General features: G+C 40.0%; 7 protein-coding genes across 10 annotated transcripts; 2 read left to right on the top strand and 5 right to left on the bottom strand.

Moving 5' to 3' along the window:
• Window positions 1-25: 25 nt before the first annotated feature.
• Window positions 26-7143, top strand: RB195_012134 (uncharacterized protein; the record flags this gene model as incomplete). 2 transcript variants are annotated; one of them, XM_064193847.1, is made up of 5 exons in its annotated part: window positions 26-63; window positions 1284-1367; window positions 1434-1488; window positions 4374-4469; window positions 7033-7143. In XM_064193847.1, the coding sequence occupies 5 exons, from the start codon at window positions 26-28 to the stop codon at window positions 7141-7143; spliced, it is 384 nt and encodes a 127-aa protein (XP_064051429.1). The 2 variants fall into 2 exon arrangements, with proteins under 2 accessions (XP_064051429.1, XP_064051430.1); XM_064193846.1 differs by lacking the exons at window positions 26-63; window positions 1284-1367; window positions 1434-1488 and having other exon boundaries at window positions 4317-4469.
• RB195_012133 (uncharacterized protein) lies at window positions 6696-8063 on the bottom strand (the record flags this gene model as incomplete). Its single annotated transcript, XM_064193845.1, has 5 exons — window positions 6696-6775; window positions 6846-6929; window positions 7024-7105; window positions 7404-7442; window positions 7800-8063. 5 exons carry the CDS (start codon window positions 8061-8063, stop codon window positions 6696-6698), a joined length of 549 nt encoding a protein of 182 aa, XP_064051428.1.
• Window positions 8064-9971: 1908 nt separating this feature from the next.
• On the bottom strand, window positions 9972-10486 carry RB195_012132 (uncharacterized protein; the record flags this gene model as incomplete). Its single annotated transcript, XM_064193844.1, has 4 exons — window positions 9972-10009; window positions 10080-10100; window positions 10171-10248; window positions 10390-10486. The coding sequence occupies 4 exons, from the start codon at window positions 10484-10486 to the stop codon at window positions 9972-9974; spliced, it is 234 nt and encodes a 77-aa protein (XP_064051427.1).
• A 1572-nt stretch (window positions 10487-12058) lies between these two features.
• Window positions 12059-12669, bottom strand: RB195_012131 (uncharacterized protein; the record flags this gene model as incomplete). 2 transcript variants are annotated; one of them, XM_064193843.1, is made up of 2 exons in its annotated part: window positions 12059-12331; window positions 12427-12669. In XM_064193843.1, 2 exons carry the CDS (start codon window positions 12667-12669, stop codon window positions 12059-12061), a joined length of 516 nt encoding a protein of 171 aa, XP_064051425.1. The 2 variants fall into 2 exon arrangements, with proteins under 2 accessions (XP_064051425.1, XP_064051426.1); XM_064193842.1 differs by lacking the exon at window positions 12059-12331 and having other exon boundaries at window positions 12364-12669.
• A 30-nt stretch (window positions 12670-12699) lies between these two features.
• On the bottom strand, window positions 12700-12900 carry RB195_012130 (uncharacterized protein; the record flags this gene model as incomplete). The annotated part of the gene is made up of 1 exon (XM_064193841.1): window positions 12700-12900. The coding sequence occupies one exon, from the start codon at window positions 12898-12900 to the stop codon at window positions 12700-12702; it is 201 nt and encodes a 66-aa protein (XP_064051424.1).
• Window positions 12700-13501, bottom strand: RB195_012129 (uncharacterized protein; the record flags this gene model as incomplete). Its single annotated transcript, XM_064193840.1, has 2 exons — window positions 12700-12917; window positions 13036-13501. 2 exons carry the CDS (start codon window positions 13499-13501, stop codon window positions 12700-12702), a joined length of 684 nt encoding a protein of 227 aa, XP_064051423.1.
• RB195_012128 (uncharacterized protein) lies at window positions 13422-13976 on the top strand (the record flags this gene model as incomplete). 2 transcript variants are annotated; one of them, XM_064193838.1, is made up of 1 exon in its annotated part: window positions 13422-13976. In XM_064193838.1, one exon carries the CDS (start codon window positions 13422-13424, stop codon window positions 13974-13976), a length of 555 nt encoding a protein of 184 aa, XP_064051421.1. The 2 variants fall into 2 exon arrangements, with proteins under 2 accessions (XP_064051421.1, XP_064051422.1); XM_064193839.1 differs by having other exon boundaries at window positions 13539-13976.
• Between the last annotated feature and the right edge of the window lie 2575 nt (window positions 13977-16551).

Here is a 16551-nt window from a genome sequence, read left to right as displayed (position 1 = left end):
CCATTTGGCTATAATCACTCAAGGAATGAGGCGGTTCCTTGTTCGTGGTGGTACTGTATGTGGGTCTGTATGCACCAATAGGAGAATCGCAACTATCCACAACAAACCACATCCACAATGCTTTCAACCTGACCAAAAACCGAGTAGTTGATGGATTTTGGATGAGGTTGAAGGCATTGAGCGAGTGATGTTCTGGAAAGAAAGGATAAATTCACGAAAGAAATGCCGCCGAAACCAATCATGCTCAATTCATACTGTAGCTGAAGATTGAAGCTTGATTGATTCGTGTGGCAGAAGAGGGGAATTAAAAAATTCTCCTAAATTCAAAACCATCCAGATATTTCATATCCCGGTACAACGGTATTGTACAGGAGATACAAACATCCGGATGGTTAGATTTTTTTGGGAAAAAAAGAAGATAAGAGAGAGAGAAAAGGAAAAGGAAGCATACAAGAAGTAGCCTTCCCTGCGACAACACATCTCTTCAAAGCTGTTACGCTGAAGAGAGGTGTATCCCAGAGAAGGACATATTCTTCAGCAGAGTAGTAGGTACGGGAAATTCGACGTTTCCAATCCGAAACCAAATCCGTGCATGTCAAGGATTTTTGTTAGGATTGGAAACGTCGAATTTAGGCGCTGCGAAGATAAATGAGGCTCTATAGGGTCATAGAGGAAGTGGAATAAGTTTTTACAGGAGCTTTTACGTTTTTTTAGAGTTTTTTTTATGATTGGAGGAAACAACAAAAAGTAGTTTTCAAAGAGATTTTTTTCCAAACTTTAATTGCGGCTAGGTCCTCTAGAGCCGTAATCAATAAGCATGTTTTGCACGGCAAAGCGATTGCTAAAAATTGTCAAACTTTGAACGTTGTTCAATGGCAAAAGTGTCGTTACATTGGTGAATAGGTCATCTGGAGTCGAAATTTAGTGTATTTAGAGTTTTTTCGTTCCTAACGAAACAATTGTCTTCAGATCCAATACTGATAGAGTAACTGGAAAAGTCTGCACGGTAGAATTCTATACAACAGCCAGGATTATGACTAGTAACCGCTTCATCCGGCAAGTCTACGGCAATCCAGTAGGCGTTGAATAATCACAATGATTCATGGTAGGAATTCGAATATTCTAGAAGTATGTATAGCTGAGCTGACTTAACACACTGAACTACACGTTCAGTAGTTATCCGCTGTTACCGTAAGTGCTAAAACGCTCTGCAAAAGTAGATATTGTCATACCTGTGTCGTTTTTTCAGAAAAGAAATGGAAAAAAAAACTGAAACCTTCCAGAGACTTACACGGATCTCAGCTGATCGAGCGAACGAACGGACGAACGGACGAACTCGTGAACGATGATGCTGAAATTTGTGAATTGTGAACAACTTTTATATGATCATCAACAGGATCCGCCCTAGCCCCGACGAGTGCTATCTTTTCCAGGAATCGTATCACCCGAAATGCCAGCTCGACCACCATGAACTTCACGATGGGCAAAGTACGTTTTTCGTGGAAAAGAAAAATTGCAAAATCTATGACTGTACATTTTACTGTTTCTACTCATACATCTCATCTTTTTTTAATATATTTTTCTGTGTTTTGTTTTTGATCTGTTCGAACCGAATCTGTTTTCAATGGCCTAAATCGCCAAGTGCTGCGCTCGTTTCGATCTTTCCAAACGGTATTTTTTTTCCAAACTCGTTCAGATTGGATTCGAATTCGTACTCTCTAACTGTAAACTTCATCTTACAATTCATTCCCGAGATACTATAGACTGATTTTTTTTCATGATTTACTTCTCTTTTTTCCTCTTTTTACCATTATTTAGGATTAAATCCAACTGGATTCTTCTTTTAGTGTTAAAAACTGCATTTATATCAAGTGATGATATTTCCTTCTTTTGCTGTTACTGGTAGCGTACTGTCGTATCCAATATTACTAGCTCAAAAATATTATGTAGAGAAAAATCTCACAATTTTGTGTTTTTTTTAAAATCAAATTTTATCTCTTTTCGATATTTTCCTTCTTTATCATGTGTAGGAGGAATTCTGATCAAAAAAGTAAAGTTGTTATTCTCTTTCTTTCTTCAACTCCAGCTCTTAGAAATTTCTCCAATGTTCGCTTTTGTTCCATTCGTTCGCTCAGTTATTTATCCATCTAAATGATCATCAAGTCGCGAAATTCTCTTGAGAACACGATGATGAAGTCGAGCTGAAGAGGACCTAATAATAGAGCTAAAGAGAGAGAAAGAAAGAAGGAGAGAGAAGGAGAGAGAGAAAGAAAGAAGGAGAGAGAAGGAGAGAGAAGGAGAGAGAGAGAGTTGAAGAAAATCTGAGCACATTCGGCACACTGTGCAAAGAACGTTAGGAAAACGTTGACCAATTTAAAAAACGTGACGTTTTGTTGAAAATATGGAATAACAATGAATTAATTGGTTTTTTTTTACGATCTGTAGCTGAAATTCGTACAGGATACGTTCAGTTATGCTCAAGAATAAGAATATGGGTGAAGATGTGAAAAAAAAATCGTGTCAGTTGACAACGGTAGCTGACCATTTAAGCCAAGAAGATAAACAAACACATTATGAGAAATTTTCACGCTTATTTTTAACGTATAAAGGATGAAAACGAAAATTGTTCGATCATGTAATAATAATGTATCAAGTCAGTGTTTTCTTTCTTTGTTTTGTTTTTTGAATCCTTGCCGATAAAATTTGATACTCCGGATGGATAGAACGGGCTGACCCAGCTACGGGGCGACTTCGAACCATCGATTGCACGAACGAACTGACGACCTCTTACCACTGTGCTACATCCTCTTAATCTTAACGCGTCAGAGAAAACAATTAAACAATGAAGTAGAAAAAAAACATTTATCAGCGTTAAGAACTTTTCAATTCTCTTCATGGTTGATGTACTTGTGTTATCCTAAAATTTCTTCTTTTTGATCCAAGCACAGTGTGGACGTTCCCGTCTGAGCAGTGTTTCTAAATCGGAATAAAGATCCAGTGACTTTCAGAGCAATGATATACAACATCCAAAGAGGAAATCAAAACTAATTGACAAAAAAAAAACCTTTTTACAGAATGAAAATTCTCATTACAGCCAAGAAAAGGAACGTTAACAGAAGCAAACAATTGTTGAGATTTTTTAGCTTGTAATTAATTAACTTATTATTATTGTTGTAAATGATTTTGATTAAGTTTTGATTAACTTGTAACTAATTACAACAGAAAAAAAAGACTATTTCTTATCATATTTGAGCAATTGTCTGGTATATTTATTTAATTTATTAAATCATCTTCTATTTATCATATTCTATTTTAATTCTTCTATCTTTTTGAAAAAAAAAGAAAAATGCTTTCATGAACCTTATACATAATCGCTGAGCTCATCACGGTTAGTATTTTCGTGCATATGTCGGCTCATGCTCTTTGTCAAATGTTATCCGAGAACGAGAATCTCTTCGGATGACTCATCCTGTACAGCACTTCTATCCGATTTCACGAACATAAAGAGAGAGAGAGAGATAGAGATATTCAGCGCTGATATCGACAACAATGACGATATGCGTTCGTGCGTGTGTGATGTTCATGAACTTCTTCCGAAAATCATTGTTGATAGTCATGCAGTCGATGGCAGGAAGAAGAAGAAAAAAAAACGGTCGCTGTTTTTTTCCGCTCCTTCACTTCCCGCAAACTGCATTTCATTGACATTCTCAAATCATTAAGAATTTGCATTTTTGCGAAAATTTCTGTAATTTTTTTTGGCATTTTTTCGTCGAAAAAAAATTAAATGTTCGATTGATTTACTTCAATCGTGCCTAAGACTGGTGTTGATCTTCATTCATCTTCAGTTAAAGTTTCGGTAACGGTAGGCAAACTCAAAAGATAACACTACTACTGATGCTTACCTCATTTGCTAATTCCTGGTCACGTTACAGAACACCACTTACCACGAGTCACACGGCTATTATAAGAGACCTTACGGGCCGTCCTATAGATCAAAACCTGCACGGTGATCGATATGGGACTAGTTCACCAGTGTTCGCACATTGCTGTCCTCGTTCTTGTCCTTTTTGGGGGTTTTGGCAACTATCCAAAATTCCTGTGGTGTCTTTCGTGCTATGTGATCGCCGGCTCAAAGAATCATATCGCTAGTTTAGAGTTTTATTTTTTGGAATCAGTTTTTTAGTCCTTTTTTAAAGATTTTTTTTAAAGTTTTGATTTAGTTTTATAGTTAGATTTCGCGAACCCATCCAGATGATCCTTAAGACGTTTGTTTGTAGTCCTGATTGAAAAATATTTTTGCTATTATGTGTAAAAATATGCACATTAATATTCTCCTAGCAAAAAGAGATTGCAAAGATTTTAACCGTCTCCAGACAGCAACAGCACGAATTCGCTTGGGAGAACGTCGTACGCATGTCTTTTTGGTTTGCATCATCAATTCTCCACTGGTCGCAGCTTCCGATGCGAAGGTACCTGCGTTTTAAACTCAGATCTGGTACATACGGATGGACACATGGAGCTTATTCGCTGGAGGGGACTGCAAACCACCTTCTTTGTAACCTTCCGTGAGCTGATTGTAGTATTTGGGCTGAAGCGGCGTACGGAGAACATTTTTACTTGAAATTAATACAATATTAAACTTTATAGATGATAGATGATGTGAAATTTTATATCATGTTTATAATCTGGTGTATTTTCTCTGGTTGATTAATTAATTTTTCTATTAACTCTCTTATATGAGAAATTTTAGCTCTGTTACGTATCGCCAGATATTTCTCCCGCAGCTATTTCTAGGTGGTTTAACTTTTCTCGGAGAGGCGTTTAACATGGTTGATAAAAATCAAGTATTCAACTACTCATAAGTGAAAATTAAAAGTAAGAGTGCATAACCCACTTCGTTTGTTTCAGCGCTGGTATAGGTTGTCGAAACTCTGGGAATCCGGAATCCAGAGTCTTTAGGAATTGTATTCTTCTTGTCGACACTATTCCGATTGAACAAAATGATCTCCAAATACATTACTTTCTTCGAACGCAGAACTTTTGCGTTTTTCATAAACAAATATATTGGGTTGTCCCATAAGTTCTGACCTTTCTTTAGTTTAGGGTCCCATAGAGAAAATCAAGAAATAAACAACTAATCAATCAGTAGTGTGTTCTCTGCTGTACTTTAAAAATTATTCCCCCCTCCCCTCCCCCAACACTGAGCACTGCTTAATGTTTCTTGACGGTACTTGCTGTCGTTCTACTCAGTTGGTATGTCAAAAACAACAGTTCTTTCAGAGATTCTCACATTTTAGACGAGGACGCTTATAAAGAACTTGTAGTGGTAAACGGCAGCACTTGATGATTACACAAGTTTTAGAAAAGTCAAATGTCTAAACTTTGTTTAGCGCGTACATAACGACAACAAAAAGAAACGAAATTCTCACAGTGATTTTGATATTAGGTACCCGCAGTAAAATGTTATCGCTCACAGAGCTCATTTTTGGTTGTGATTGCGTCGCCTCTACCTTAATGACATACGATTCAACGTGTTACATTATAAAATGATTTAACGTGGAGATTCGAATTTTCATGCATTCTGCAGGTTCACGTGCTCAATTTTAAAGATGATTTTAGTGCTAGCTGAATCAGGAAAACGCGAGCATTATTATGCAAGAGTGTTAGAAGAATGAGATATCAAAAGACATCTTTATACCAAGTGTCCAAAAATTATTATCGCTCAATAATTAAAAAATCGAAAGTCTGCTGTATGATATTTGGGCATTTCGGAACACTCTTATTGTAAGGTGAGAGAAATTCTCGACCTCACATGATATTACTGCAGCAGGGTTACGCTTTAAACTTTTAATCTCACTGCTTTCAATCATCCTCAGAGATCTGAAAATAGAAAACAGAGGATTTTATGAGAATCACCTAGTTTCTCAAGTTATTCATAGGATCCATTGGGTTTATTGTATTAACACTTTCGGCGGCTTTTGAACCAGCACTTCGAGAACGAAAATGCAAGGAAGGATTTGGGTAGCTTAATAGGTAATTTTCAGGAACCAAAATTCTCCGCCAATGTTCCACCACCGTAGTTCTCCTCAAAAACAAAACACAGCACGCTTGTACTGTGATTAATACTGAAGCAAGCTGCGCACGTAGAAAATAAGGCCTAGAAGTGTGTTTCAAAAACACCCTGAGGTGCATTGGCTACGTTAGGCATCTCGTCTAGATTAGTAGCTGTTTGGTTTTTTCTGATTTTTTTTTCATTTTCTAGTTATATGAAAGCTTGCATTCGCTGTATGAACATTGAAGAAACTTTGGACATACATATGAAGTAAGAATGAGTAAATTGCGGTATTTCTACTATTCCTGTATCCAATAACTCCTCGATTAGTGATTGTCTTTAATATCTGTGCCTTTTACTACATTTAACATTTTTGGTACGCGAAATTTCCTGTGTGCAGAAGCACATTCACGTAGTGCTCGATAGATCATCGTTGAGTACTGGAAATGTGTTGTTTTGACGCATAAAATCCCTTATAAAGACCTAGCTCAGGTTGAACATGGCAACAATTGATGCTAGATAAACGTTGATCTAAAAATCTTTATTGTCAATTCGTTCTTCACTGTCTGCTAACTTCCTGCTGCCTTGCTCTGCTCTCTAAGCACTCATCGCAGCGATTGCAGTCGCAAGCGCTTAAAAACCTTCAAAATTTAATAACATCGAACTTGACGAAAAAAAATTGACAAGTGGTTGGGGTCCTATTGCCGACGGAAGCCACCACGCCTGAAATTTTGAGTAACATAAAATTATTCAGTGAACAGAATGAGGCAAAATTGATGTCTAATTTTCTCACAAAGTGCTCCAGCAGGGCCAACTTTTTGTTTTTTCATTCCAACACTCTTCCTTACTTCCTTAAAATCAAGAAGTGTTTCTTTTCCTATAAAATTATAAGTATAGTTTGAAGTGCTTTAATAGCAAGTGTATCTCATTACATCCTTTTACCTCAGAGCTCCCTCTTGCTTCAAACAAACCCTTTTTAGCGAAGTAGAGGAGGAAATGATTGTGCTTATCCACAACGCCAATTTCGAAATGCTCCGAAGTTCGAGTTGTGCTCTACGAGAACACGTCGACAACAAAGAGGAGAGAAATAAAGAGAATCACATTCATGTTGGATGCCAAATGATTGAAAATACATCGCTAGGAATGTTTTTAATAGTTCGATCCTCTAGTTCAATCTCTCCATTGATTCATACATGATTTAATTTGTTCCATCATCACAGGTGGAAGCTCGGCATTTGCATCAAATGAATTGTGTTAATGTGCCTTTTTGCATTATATGAATTGTACTAATATATTGTTAAGTTATACAACACTTTTAACAGGATTAGATGAGCTAAACACATGGACTTACGCTCCAGTACTGCACAACTGCATCTTGGAAATGATGATGCTAAACTCGAAATTCAGTATGTGAAAGGATAGGATAGGAGATATCTGCTGTTACACATCCAGGTCGACAACGTCAAATCGCACTTTTCTAAAAAAACTTTCTTCCGCTACACAAATTTCATCTTTTATTTTCCTTAAGATCATGTCTGCAGAGTTGTGTGTCGGTAAAAGTATTATAGATTGTGGCCTTCATGTTCTGAACAATTGTAAATTTGGTAACCTGGTAACTATGAAGTGTTAGATGATTCGACAACAAAAATGAAGAGTTGAGAAAATTTGAAAAATAAGTTTTTTTTTAACTGTGCTGCGAATACTACTCTCACTGCTAACTTGTGACCCTGCTTTCACTGAGTCCAACCAGGCATTTGAGGGAACGCATAGGGAACTTGCCAGCCACATAATCTGCACTATTATATGCCGCGAATCCCCATCTTTTCCATTTACGTCGCGAAAAAGCATATCTTGAGAGGTCAAAGGGCTGGTCATCACCACCCAGGCATGTCTTCTGTTGTCGACTCAATCCATTGATTTCTAGACTACGCAAAAAGAGGTCGTTGTCGTATGTCTCTTCTGGAGTGCGGATCAGAAGAGAGCTGTGCGATGCAGATTGTTTCACAAACATCTAGACTAGAAAGTGATTAGACTCTAGAAAGTGTCAGGGAATTTCCCTGCTGCGTCTTATGTACAAGGTTTCAGAAAGGATTGCCCTTGAACTATTAAGCGCAAACTACGCGCAACAAGCAGGCTGACTTTCGTCCTGGCCGATTTACTTCTAACCATGTGTTCACCGTCAAGAGAGTGGCGGAAATCTGGCAGCAGTACTCGAGGACGATGCAACTGTTCTTTTCAGGCTTCGAAGCCGATCTCGAGTCTTCTAATCGAAGCAGCCTTCCCAGCGCACTTCTCACCGACGGAGAGCAAGGAAGGTTCGTTCGCCTACCAGATCATTAGAATCTAGTAGGCGAACGAACTTTCCGGGCTTGATTCTATTCAACGAGTAACTGCTGCGATTCAAACACCAGCCTGACGTATAATACAACATCGTTAGAAGAGGTATTTGGAGTAAGAGAAGAGGCAGTGCCGAACCATTCTTGTTCAACTTCGCTATCAATGATCTCGAAGAGCGGTTGATCAGCTCCCTGCCCACATCGTATTAGCACTATTAGGGAGCCTATTGACCGCTTTCGAGTACGCCAACGGTGCTGTTATATTCGCAGGAAGCAGCACGACACTTTAACACAGTGTCAATCTCGTATCGAAGCAAGTTGCAGCCTACGTTCACGCTCTGATAAGAGCAAGCAGATGTGCGTCTCTTTCAGACCTCAAACGGAAATCAGGGTGGAATGACAACTGATCGAACTTTCAATGAGTTCTCTAACCTCTGGTAAAGCACAATGGCAGATACGAGAAAGATATTTAGCAATGATGCGATGGCGATGCAGATGATAAGAAGGTAGGAAGCTGCGCGAAAGCTGTGAGGAACGCCTTGTCTCTTTGTCTCCCTATTCTTTTCCTCTAGTTATTTATAAATTCGTACACCAATGGTGTACAATGTAACTGTGTTCAGTTGGATGTAAACTGTCCGAAAAAATTCCGAGAGATATCTGCGGTTTAACCGATGATGTATAATCATTAGCTATTACTGTCAACAGGGCGGGTGTAGTGTAGCGGTTAGAGGTTCCGCTTCCTGCACGATAGATCGGAGGTTCGAATCCGCCCTAGTGCTCACCAAGCCTGTCATTCCTCTGTGGTCGATAAATTGGTACTAGACATGTCTGGGAGGATAAAAACACTGACTTGATACATCGGCTAGCCACCGCAAGTCATTGTATAGGCCAGTTACACGTTCGCAAACCTCAAACGAATCTGAATTGAAGTGAACGTGGGCGCACATCCCAAGCGGATTGATTAACATCAGAAACTTTATCCTTCATCCTTATTACTGTCAACAACCAATCAATGGAAGAGCCAGTGATAACATTGACTTATCTGTCAGTGCTTGTCCTAGTTTCTATACATTTTTCCTAATACGAAGTAGCACTGTTGTCTTTCATAAAAGTTTTAAAAAAAGCAAGCAAATCGCATTGATCATCTCACAAGGTGTTAAAATATAGTTGCAATTAGGAAAAATCCGACAGATTTTATACCCTTCGACTCAGAACTTGTAACCTTTTGAATATTGTCGACAGTATGAGATGAGAATCTAAATCCTGCTCACTAATCTTCAATGAATTCCCTGTTCACTGCCTATAGCATTTTCGATGTGTGGAACTTGGTTTGTGCCAAAGCACATAAACGTAGTGGTCAATGGATCACCGTAGGGCACTAAAGATGTTGAAGATGACACTGAAGAAGATGAAACATTGCAGGTGTTTGACGCATAGTAACTTTCATGAAGACTAGGTTCAGGTCGAACTTGGCATAAATTGATGGAAAATAAGCATTATTCTAAAACTTTTTATTGTTTAAATAGTAGTGTTTAAATAGTTTTTACTGTCTGCTGTCTTCCTGCTGATTTGCTCTTGTCTAACTAACCAAATATAGTTCTAAGGAGTCCAGCCCCAAGCCCTTAAAAAGCATTAAAATTTAATAACATCGATTTAAGCAAATAAATATTAACAAGAGGTTGAGGTCCTACCAGCGCCGACAGCAGAAGCAACTGAAATTTAGAGCAACATTAAACTACTCAGACGACAGGATAAGACAAAATTAATGTCAAATGTTCTTACTAAATAACGGGCCATATTTGTGTTTTTTCATTCCAACACTCTTCTTTGCTTCCTCAGAATCCAGAAATGTTTCATTTCCTATAAACTCATCATTACTAGTATGGAAGGAACTGCTTTAATACCAAGTGTATCTCAGAAATTCATCATTTTTCGTAGGGGTCCCCTCCTGCCTTAACGAACCCTTTTTAATGAATTATAGTAGAAAATGATTGTGCTCACCCACAACGCCAATTTCGAAATGCGCCGGAGTTCGAGTTGTGCTGTACGAGAACACGTCGACAACAAAGAGGAGAGAAATAAACAGAATCGCATTCATGCTGGATGCCAAATGATTGAAAATACATCGTTAGGAATGTTTTTAATAGTTCCGATCATCTAGCTCAATCTCTCCATTGATTCATACATGATTTAATTTGTTCCATTATCACAGGTGGAAATGTTTTGAATCCTAAGCACATGTGTTTAGAACATCTAATCCTGCTAAAAGTGATGTATATCTTAAAAATACATTAGACAATCTATTTCATGCAGAAGGGTATATTAGCACAATCCGTTTAATGGAAATGCCGAATTTTCTACATCTGATAATGGAATGAATTATCTAAGGATCAGTGGAGAAATTGAGCTAGATGTTCGTAACTATTAAAAACCTTCTTAGCTATGTATTTTCAATCATTTGGCATCCAGCATGAATGTGATTCTGTTTATTTCTCTCCTCTTTGTTGTCCACGTGTTCTCGTACAGCAAAACCTGGACTGCCGAGCATTCTGAAATTGGCGTATTGGGTGAGCACAATAATTTTCTATCTATAATTGTCTTCTATAATTCATTAAAAGGGGTTCATTAAGGTAGGAGGATACTCCTAGGAAAAACTATGAATTTCTGAGATACACTTGGTATTAAAGCATTTCCTTCCATACTAGTGAGAAAAAGTTTTCTTACTAGTATGGAAGGATATAGGTAACGAAACATTTCTGGATTCTAAGGAAGTAGGGAAGAGTGTTGGAATGAAAAAAAAAACACAAATCTCACCCTGCAATATTTTGTGAGAAAATTTGACATAAATTTGGCCTTATTCTGTTGACTGAGTAGTTTAATGTTACTATAAATTTCAGCGAGTCCGGCTGTCTTCGCCGGTAGGACCTCAACGTCTTGTCAAAATTTTTTGTTTCGTTTGATATTTTTAAATTGAAATGGTTTTTGAGTGACTCTGGCTATAGTCATTAGAAGGAGACTTGGATGAGAAGAGTAAGGCAGCAGGAAGACAGCAGACAGCAAAGTACTATTAAAACCATAAAGTTTTTTAGAACAACGTTTGTTTCCCATCGACTCATTCCAAGTTCGACTTGAACCTAGTCTTCATGAAAGCTACTATGAGTCAAACACTTTTTCAGTGCTCAACGATGATCCATCGACAACTCACCACTCATCACTCAGTTCCACACACCAAAAATGCTACAGGCAGTGAACAGAAGATTCATTGAAGATCTCTTTCACGAGGATTTCTTAAGGCGAATCTGAACCATCATACAACTGACCTTTTGAAAAATGAAAAAAAAATTGGAAAAACTAAACAGCTACTAATCTAGACGAGATGCCTAACGTAACGAATGCACCTCAGGTTGTTTTTGAAACACACTTCAAGGCCTTATTTTCTACGTGCGCAGCTTGCTTCAGTATTAATCACAGTACAAGCGTGGTGTGTTTTGTTTCTGGCGAGAACCACGGCGCTACAGTAGCGGACAATGATGGTTTCTGAAAATTACCCATTCAGCTACCCAAATCCTTCCTTGCAGTATTGTTCTGCTGGTTCAAAAGCCGCCGAAAGTGTTAATCACCTTGATCACCTTGACTCACGTTGATCTTCGAACTGGTCGAGAGGGCGCCACTAATTTTTCCATTTGTCCCGATCGCGTGCCAGAGTAACCCACTGATTCCTCTTTTCGCGTGTGACACGAAGAGCATCATACTTTTCTTTGAAGGACTTTGTGAAGAAATCTGACCATCGGGTCGGCGGTCTTCCTGTAGTGCGCTTAAAATCGCGGGGAACCCAGTCGCTCACGGCTCTGGTCCAACGGTTGTCGTTGAAGCGCATCACGTGTCCGGCCCACCTCATTTTACTTTTCTTGGCCAACGCAGCAGCGTCTCTGGTCTTCGATCGCTGACGTAGGAGAGAACTTCGAATCCCGTCCCTCACTTGCGCGAAACGGGTACTCCTAGCATCACTCTCTCAATTGCGCGTTCAATGACGCTCACCGCGTTTTCTTCCTGCTTGCGAAATGCCCAGGTTTCCGAAGCATAGGTCAAAACAGGAAGTACGGTGGTGTTGAAGAGGTGAGCACGGAGCCGGGTGTTCCTGGTCTTCTTCACTACATCCTCGATGCTCTTGTACGCTCCCCAAGCCGCTCGTCTCTTCCTGCCCACCTTGGTGGTCAAGTCGTTCATCATGTTCAATCCTGGACCCAGATAAACGTAGCTGGTGCATTCGGATACGTTCATTCTGTTGAGCGTGAATGGGGCATCCGAGACCTATCCGTTCCGCATAAACATCGTCTTTTGTAGATTCAGCTGAAGACCGATGCATCCACATGTTTCGTCGAATTCTATCACCATTCGTTCCGCTTGGCTGACGCTAGGTGTTATCAGTACAATGTCATAACCAAACCGCAAATGGTGTAGCTGCCGACCATCAACCTTAACTCCCATGTCGTCCCATTCCAACTTTCGCATTGCGTTCTCGAGGGTGGCTGTGAATATTTTGGGTGAAATTGTATCACCTGTCGGACCCCCCCCCCCTTCAATGATGATATTCTTGTAGAGTGGCAAAATTCCTATCGTGAAGTTACTGTACAACTCTCGAAAAACCTTTATGTACTAAATAGGGACGCCTTGGTTGTCCAAGGCAATCGAAGGCCTTCTTTAAGTCGATGAAGGTGAGACAGAGCGGCATCTTATACTCTCGTGATACCTCGATGAGTTTCGAAACAGTGTGAATGTGGTCAATCGTGCTGAATCCTTTTCGAAACCCTGCTTGCTCGCATGGCTGTCCTTCATCCAAGACTTTTTCAATCCTATTAAGGATTACTCTTGTAAAGAGCTTGTAGATGATGGACAGTAGGCAGATTGGGCGATAGTTGCCGATGTCATGTGGATCTCCCTTTTTATACAGCAACACGGTCTTGCTGGTCTTCCACTGTTTAGGAACCTTGCATTCCGACAGATAACGTGTAAAGAGCCTCGCCAGGGTGTTGATGGGTACTGGCGGAAGGCTCGTCAGGTGTTCTGGTCTTATTCTGTCGAGACCGGGTGCCGTACGATTTCTTACTGACATGATAGCATGTCGTATTTCGGACGGAAGAACCTCTGGAATGACATGTCCGTCTTCCCGTCATGGTGAGGAGGCAAGTGGACATGGCTGTCGAAAAATCAGAGTAAAAGTCGTGGATGATTTCCTCCATCCCCGTTCTCGATGCAATGGCTGTTTCCTTTGGGTTCCGGAGAGCAGTTATCCTCGTCCTGCGACTGGCGAAGTCTCGACGGGCATAGCGGATGCTTTTTCCCGCCTCTGCATCTTCAGCCAGCACTTCTGCTCTTCTCTCTATAAGGTCTTCCTTCATCGCCTCTCTGCAAAGCTTCGCGAGCACGGACGTGAGTTCTTAGTTCCCTGCGGTTCGTGCTGCTCCACGCTGGCGTATCAGCTCAAGACTTTCAAGAGACAGGCGTCTCTTGGAGGATTTAGAACTCTCAGCCTTCTTCGCGAAGTCGTGAAGGTGATCAACGAGCCGGTCATCGATGCTGTCCATTGAATCTTCCCAAAAGCCGGCTAACGTAGCGAAAAGATCCCAGTTGACAATAATCCTGGGATATCTTCATCTGAACTTGACGGCTTTCTCTGCTCTCCTTGTGAAGGAAAATCTTCCTCGGAGGAGGCGATGGTCCGATCCCGTATAGAACTTTGGTACAACAGCGACGTCCGTCAGGCAGAACCTTTTATTGACGATGATGTGGTCTATTTCATTACGGTATCTTCCACCGGGTGACTCCCACGTCCAGCGTAGAGAGGAGGGCTTCTGGAATTGCCCCCTATCCGCCACCCGGGGACGCGCCACGTAGCCTCGCCACTAACCGGCTGTAATCCTTCTAGTGGGGGAGATCCGTGGCGTTGCCAGAGTTAGTAAGAAAAATACTGATCCTCTTTTAAATGGACACCAATGTAGAAGAGAAGTATTCCAGAGTTTTCTTAGGATGATTTCACAGAGAATAAGAAAAAAGAGGGTGGGGGCCAATGTCGCAGAGCTAAACGCTCCAGCGTTTTTCTTTTCGATTTTTGAAACCGCGTGCTGCTTAACGGTAGTTAGGTCGAAGCGTAAATCCACATTCCAGTTGATGCAGTTTGATTGACTTCTAATGCTTCTAAATCGTACCGTCACCTCCACAAAAAAAAGAAAATGTTCTGAAGTGAGTGTCATAAAGAATGCATAGAGGAATTTTTAACTGAACTCTTAAAAATCACTTTAACTTACTGATAACTGTACGTTTTCTTGAACCTTTATAAGAAGTTTTGTTTATCTTCATACTTATCTCATTTCAGATTCTCTCACCTTCTTTGATCATTATGTAGATGCATCGCTAAGATGTCAATGGTGGCATGAAAAAAAAAACAGACAAGAAAGAAAAGAAAGATAAGATTGTTGCTTCAACTTTGACTCCCAGTGTTCAGATGATTTGTCATACTAAAGCACTTCTTTTTGCAAGCATCATTTTTGAAGCTTTCACATCTTTTACAAGCTAGTAACAAATCTTTCTCCTATTGTTTCAGTTCGAAAGATAAAGATTTCCGTATAAAAGGTATAAAAAGAGAGACACAGAGAACAAAAAAAAAGAACTACTTTTCTTCAGAAGAGCAAGTTTTTACCACTGAATAATACAGCGTATTTCTGCCTGGAATTACAAGGACACTGAAGATTCAGGATTCTGGATTCCTAGTGATTCAACAGCCTGCGCCAATATTAAAGCGAAAGAAGTTGATTTTGCACTCTCACTGTTATCTACGACCGCTCCTTACTACAAAGACCACATAAATATTCTTGAAAAACGATTAGTCGGATATTTGATTTTTATCAACCAGGTTAAAGTCTATTTGAGAAAAGTTCAGTCACTTAAAAACGGCTACAGCAGAAATATTTCAGTATAACGCATTTATTTTCGTGAATATTTCTTCTGTATTTTTTCTTTTTTCCATTCATTTCTCAAGAGGTCTCAAAATAGTTCTAAAGGAGTGGTTTATTACCAGAACGAGTTCAGCTACAAAAAATACACCATTTTTCAAGCATGATACAAAAGTTTATGTAACTATTAGAATTGAATATCTAGTCAAATCTAATTAATTGAGTTCAATGACCACGAATCTCCGTCATTAGAGGCGTCACATCCGGCATCCGCTAGAGGGCTAATCTCGGACGAAAGCGATATTGTGCGAGCCATGTGATGCGGGTGGATTCAAGGGTGGACTCTCTCTTTCTGTTGTGTCAGAAATGACTGATAACATGTATCCGGTACGTCGGTGTGGCCGAAAACCTGCGAATAGATGACAAAGGTATGCAGACGAGGTTCAAAAAATAAGTTTAAACTGTTGATCAGGAAAGACGCTACGTTCTCCACAAGGCTTGTGGGACTAGAAGAAAGGAAGCTGCCTCTGTGTTTTGAAATTATACGCAACACACAGCAACAGAAAACAGTATTCTTACTTCAGAGTATCGTAAAAAAAAGAACGGCTCAAAAAAGATGGGGTTGCGGGGGTCACCTAGCCCGCCGAAATGGAGGGCTTTGATGATGATCTGTACATACGCCGTGGGCTCGCTTGCATTGGGATTAGCAATCGAAGACCTGATTGTGCACGTTGGTAAGTACGTTAAGTACGATGTCATCGGACTGACCGAGACCAAACTCACTAGACGCCATATGTAAACCTGGAGATGAACTGCTTTTAGGAACAGATCTTCTCTGGTTTTACATATAGCGTCTAGTGGTTTTCTCATCGGTACGAGTATACCGAGGAACAGTGGCTAATTCTAAGCAGTGACGGCCCGAATCTCGGACATGTGGTTCAACACTAGCCTTGACAATCTTCGCCGGTTACGGTCCCATATCAAGCAACGAAGAGCTTTCTACGTAGACCTAGAGTGTTCTGCAGAAAAGAACGCACCTTCTAAAAAGTCACTACTGGTGACTTCAGTCCCGGAATAGGTTACAGAAGATCTATGAGAGGCAGTAAGTCAAGAAGCACGGCAGACAATAGAATGAGCAGGGAGAGAGGCTTTCCAGGTTTATCATGACAACTAGGACCACCAATGGATACTATTTCAAAAGACCTTCTCTATA

Source organism: Necator americanus, chromosome III, assembly GCF_031761385.1.
Source record: "Necator americanus strain Aroian chromosome III, whole genome shotgun sequence".
Lineage (NCBI taxonomy): Eukaryota > Metazoa > Nematoda > Chromadorea > Rhabditida > Ancylostomatidae > Necator > Necator americanus.
Note: the sequence above shows the minus strand (reverse complement) of the source record. Positions and strands in the feature narration are given on the sequence as shown.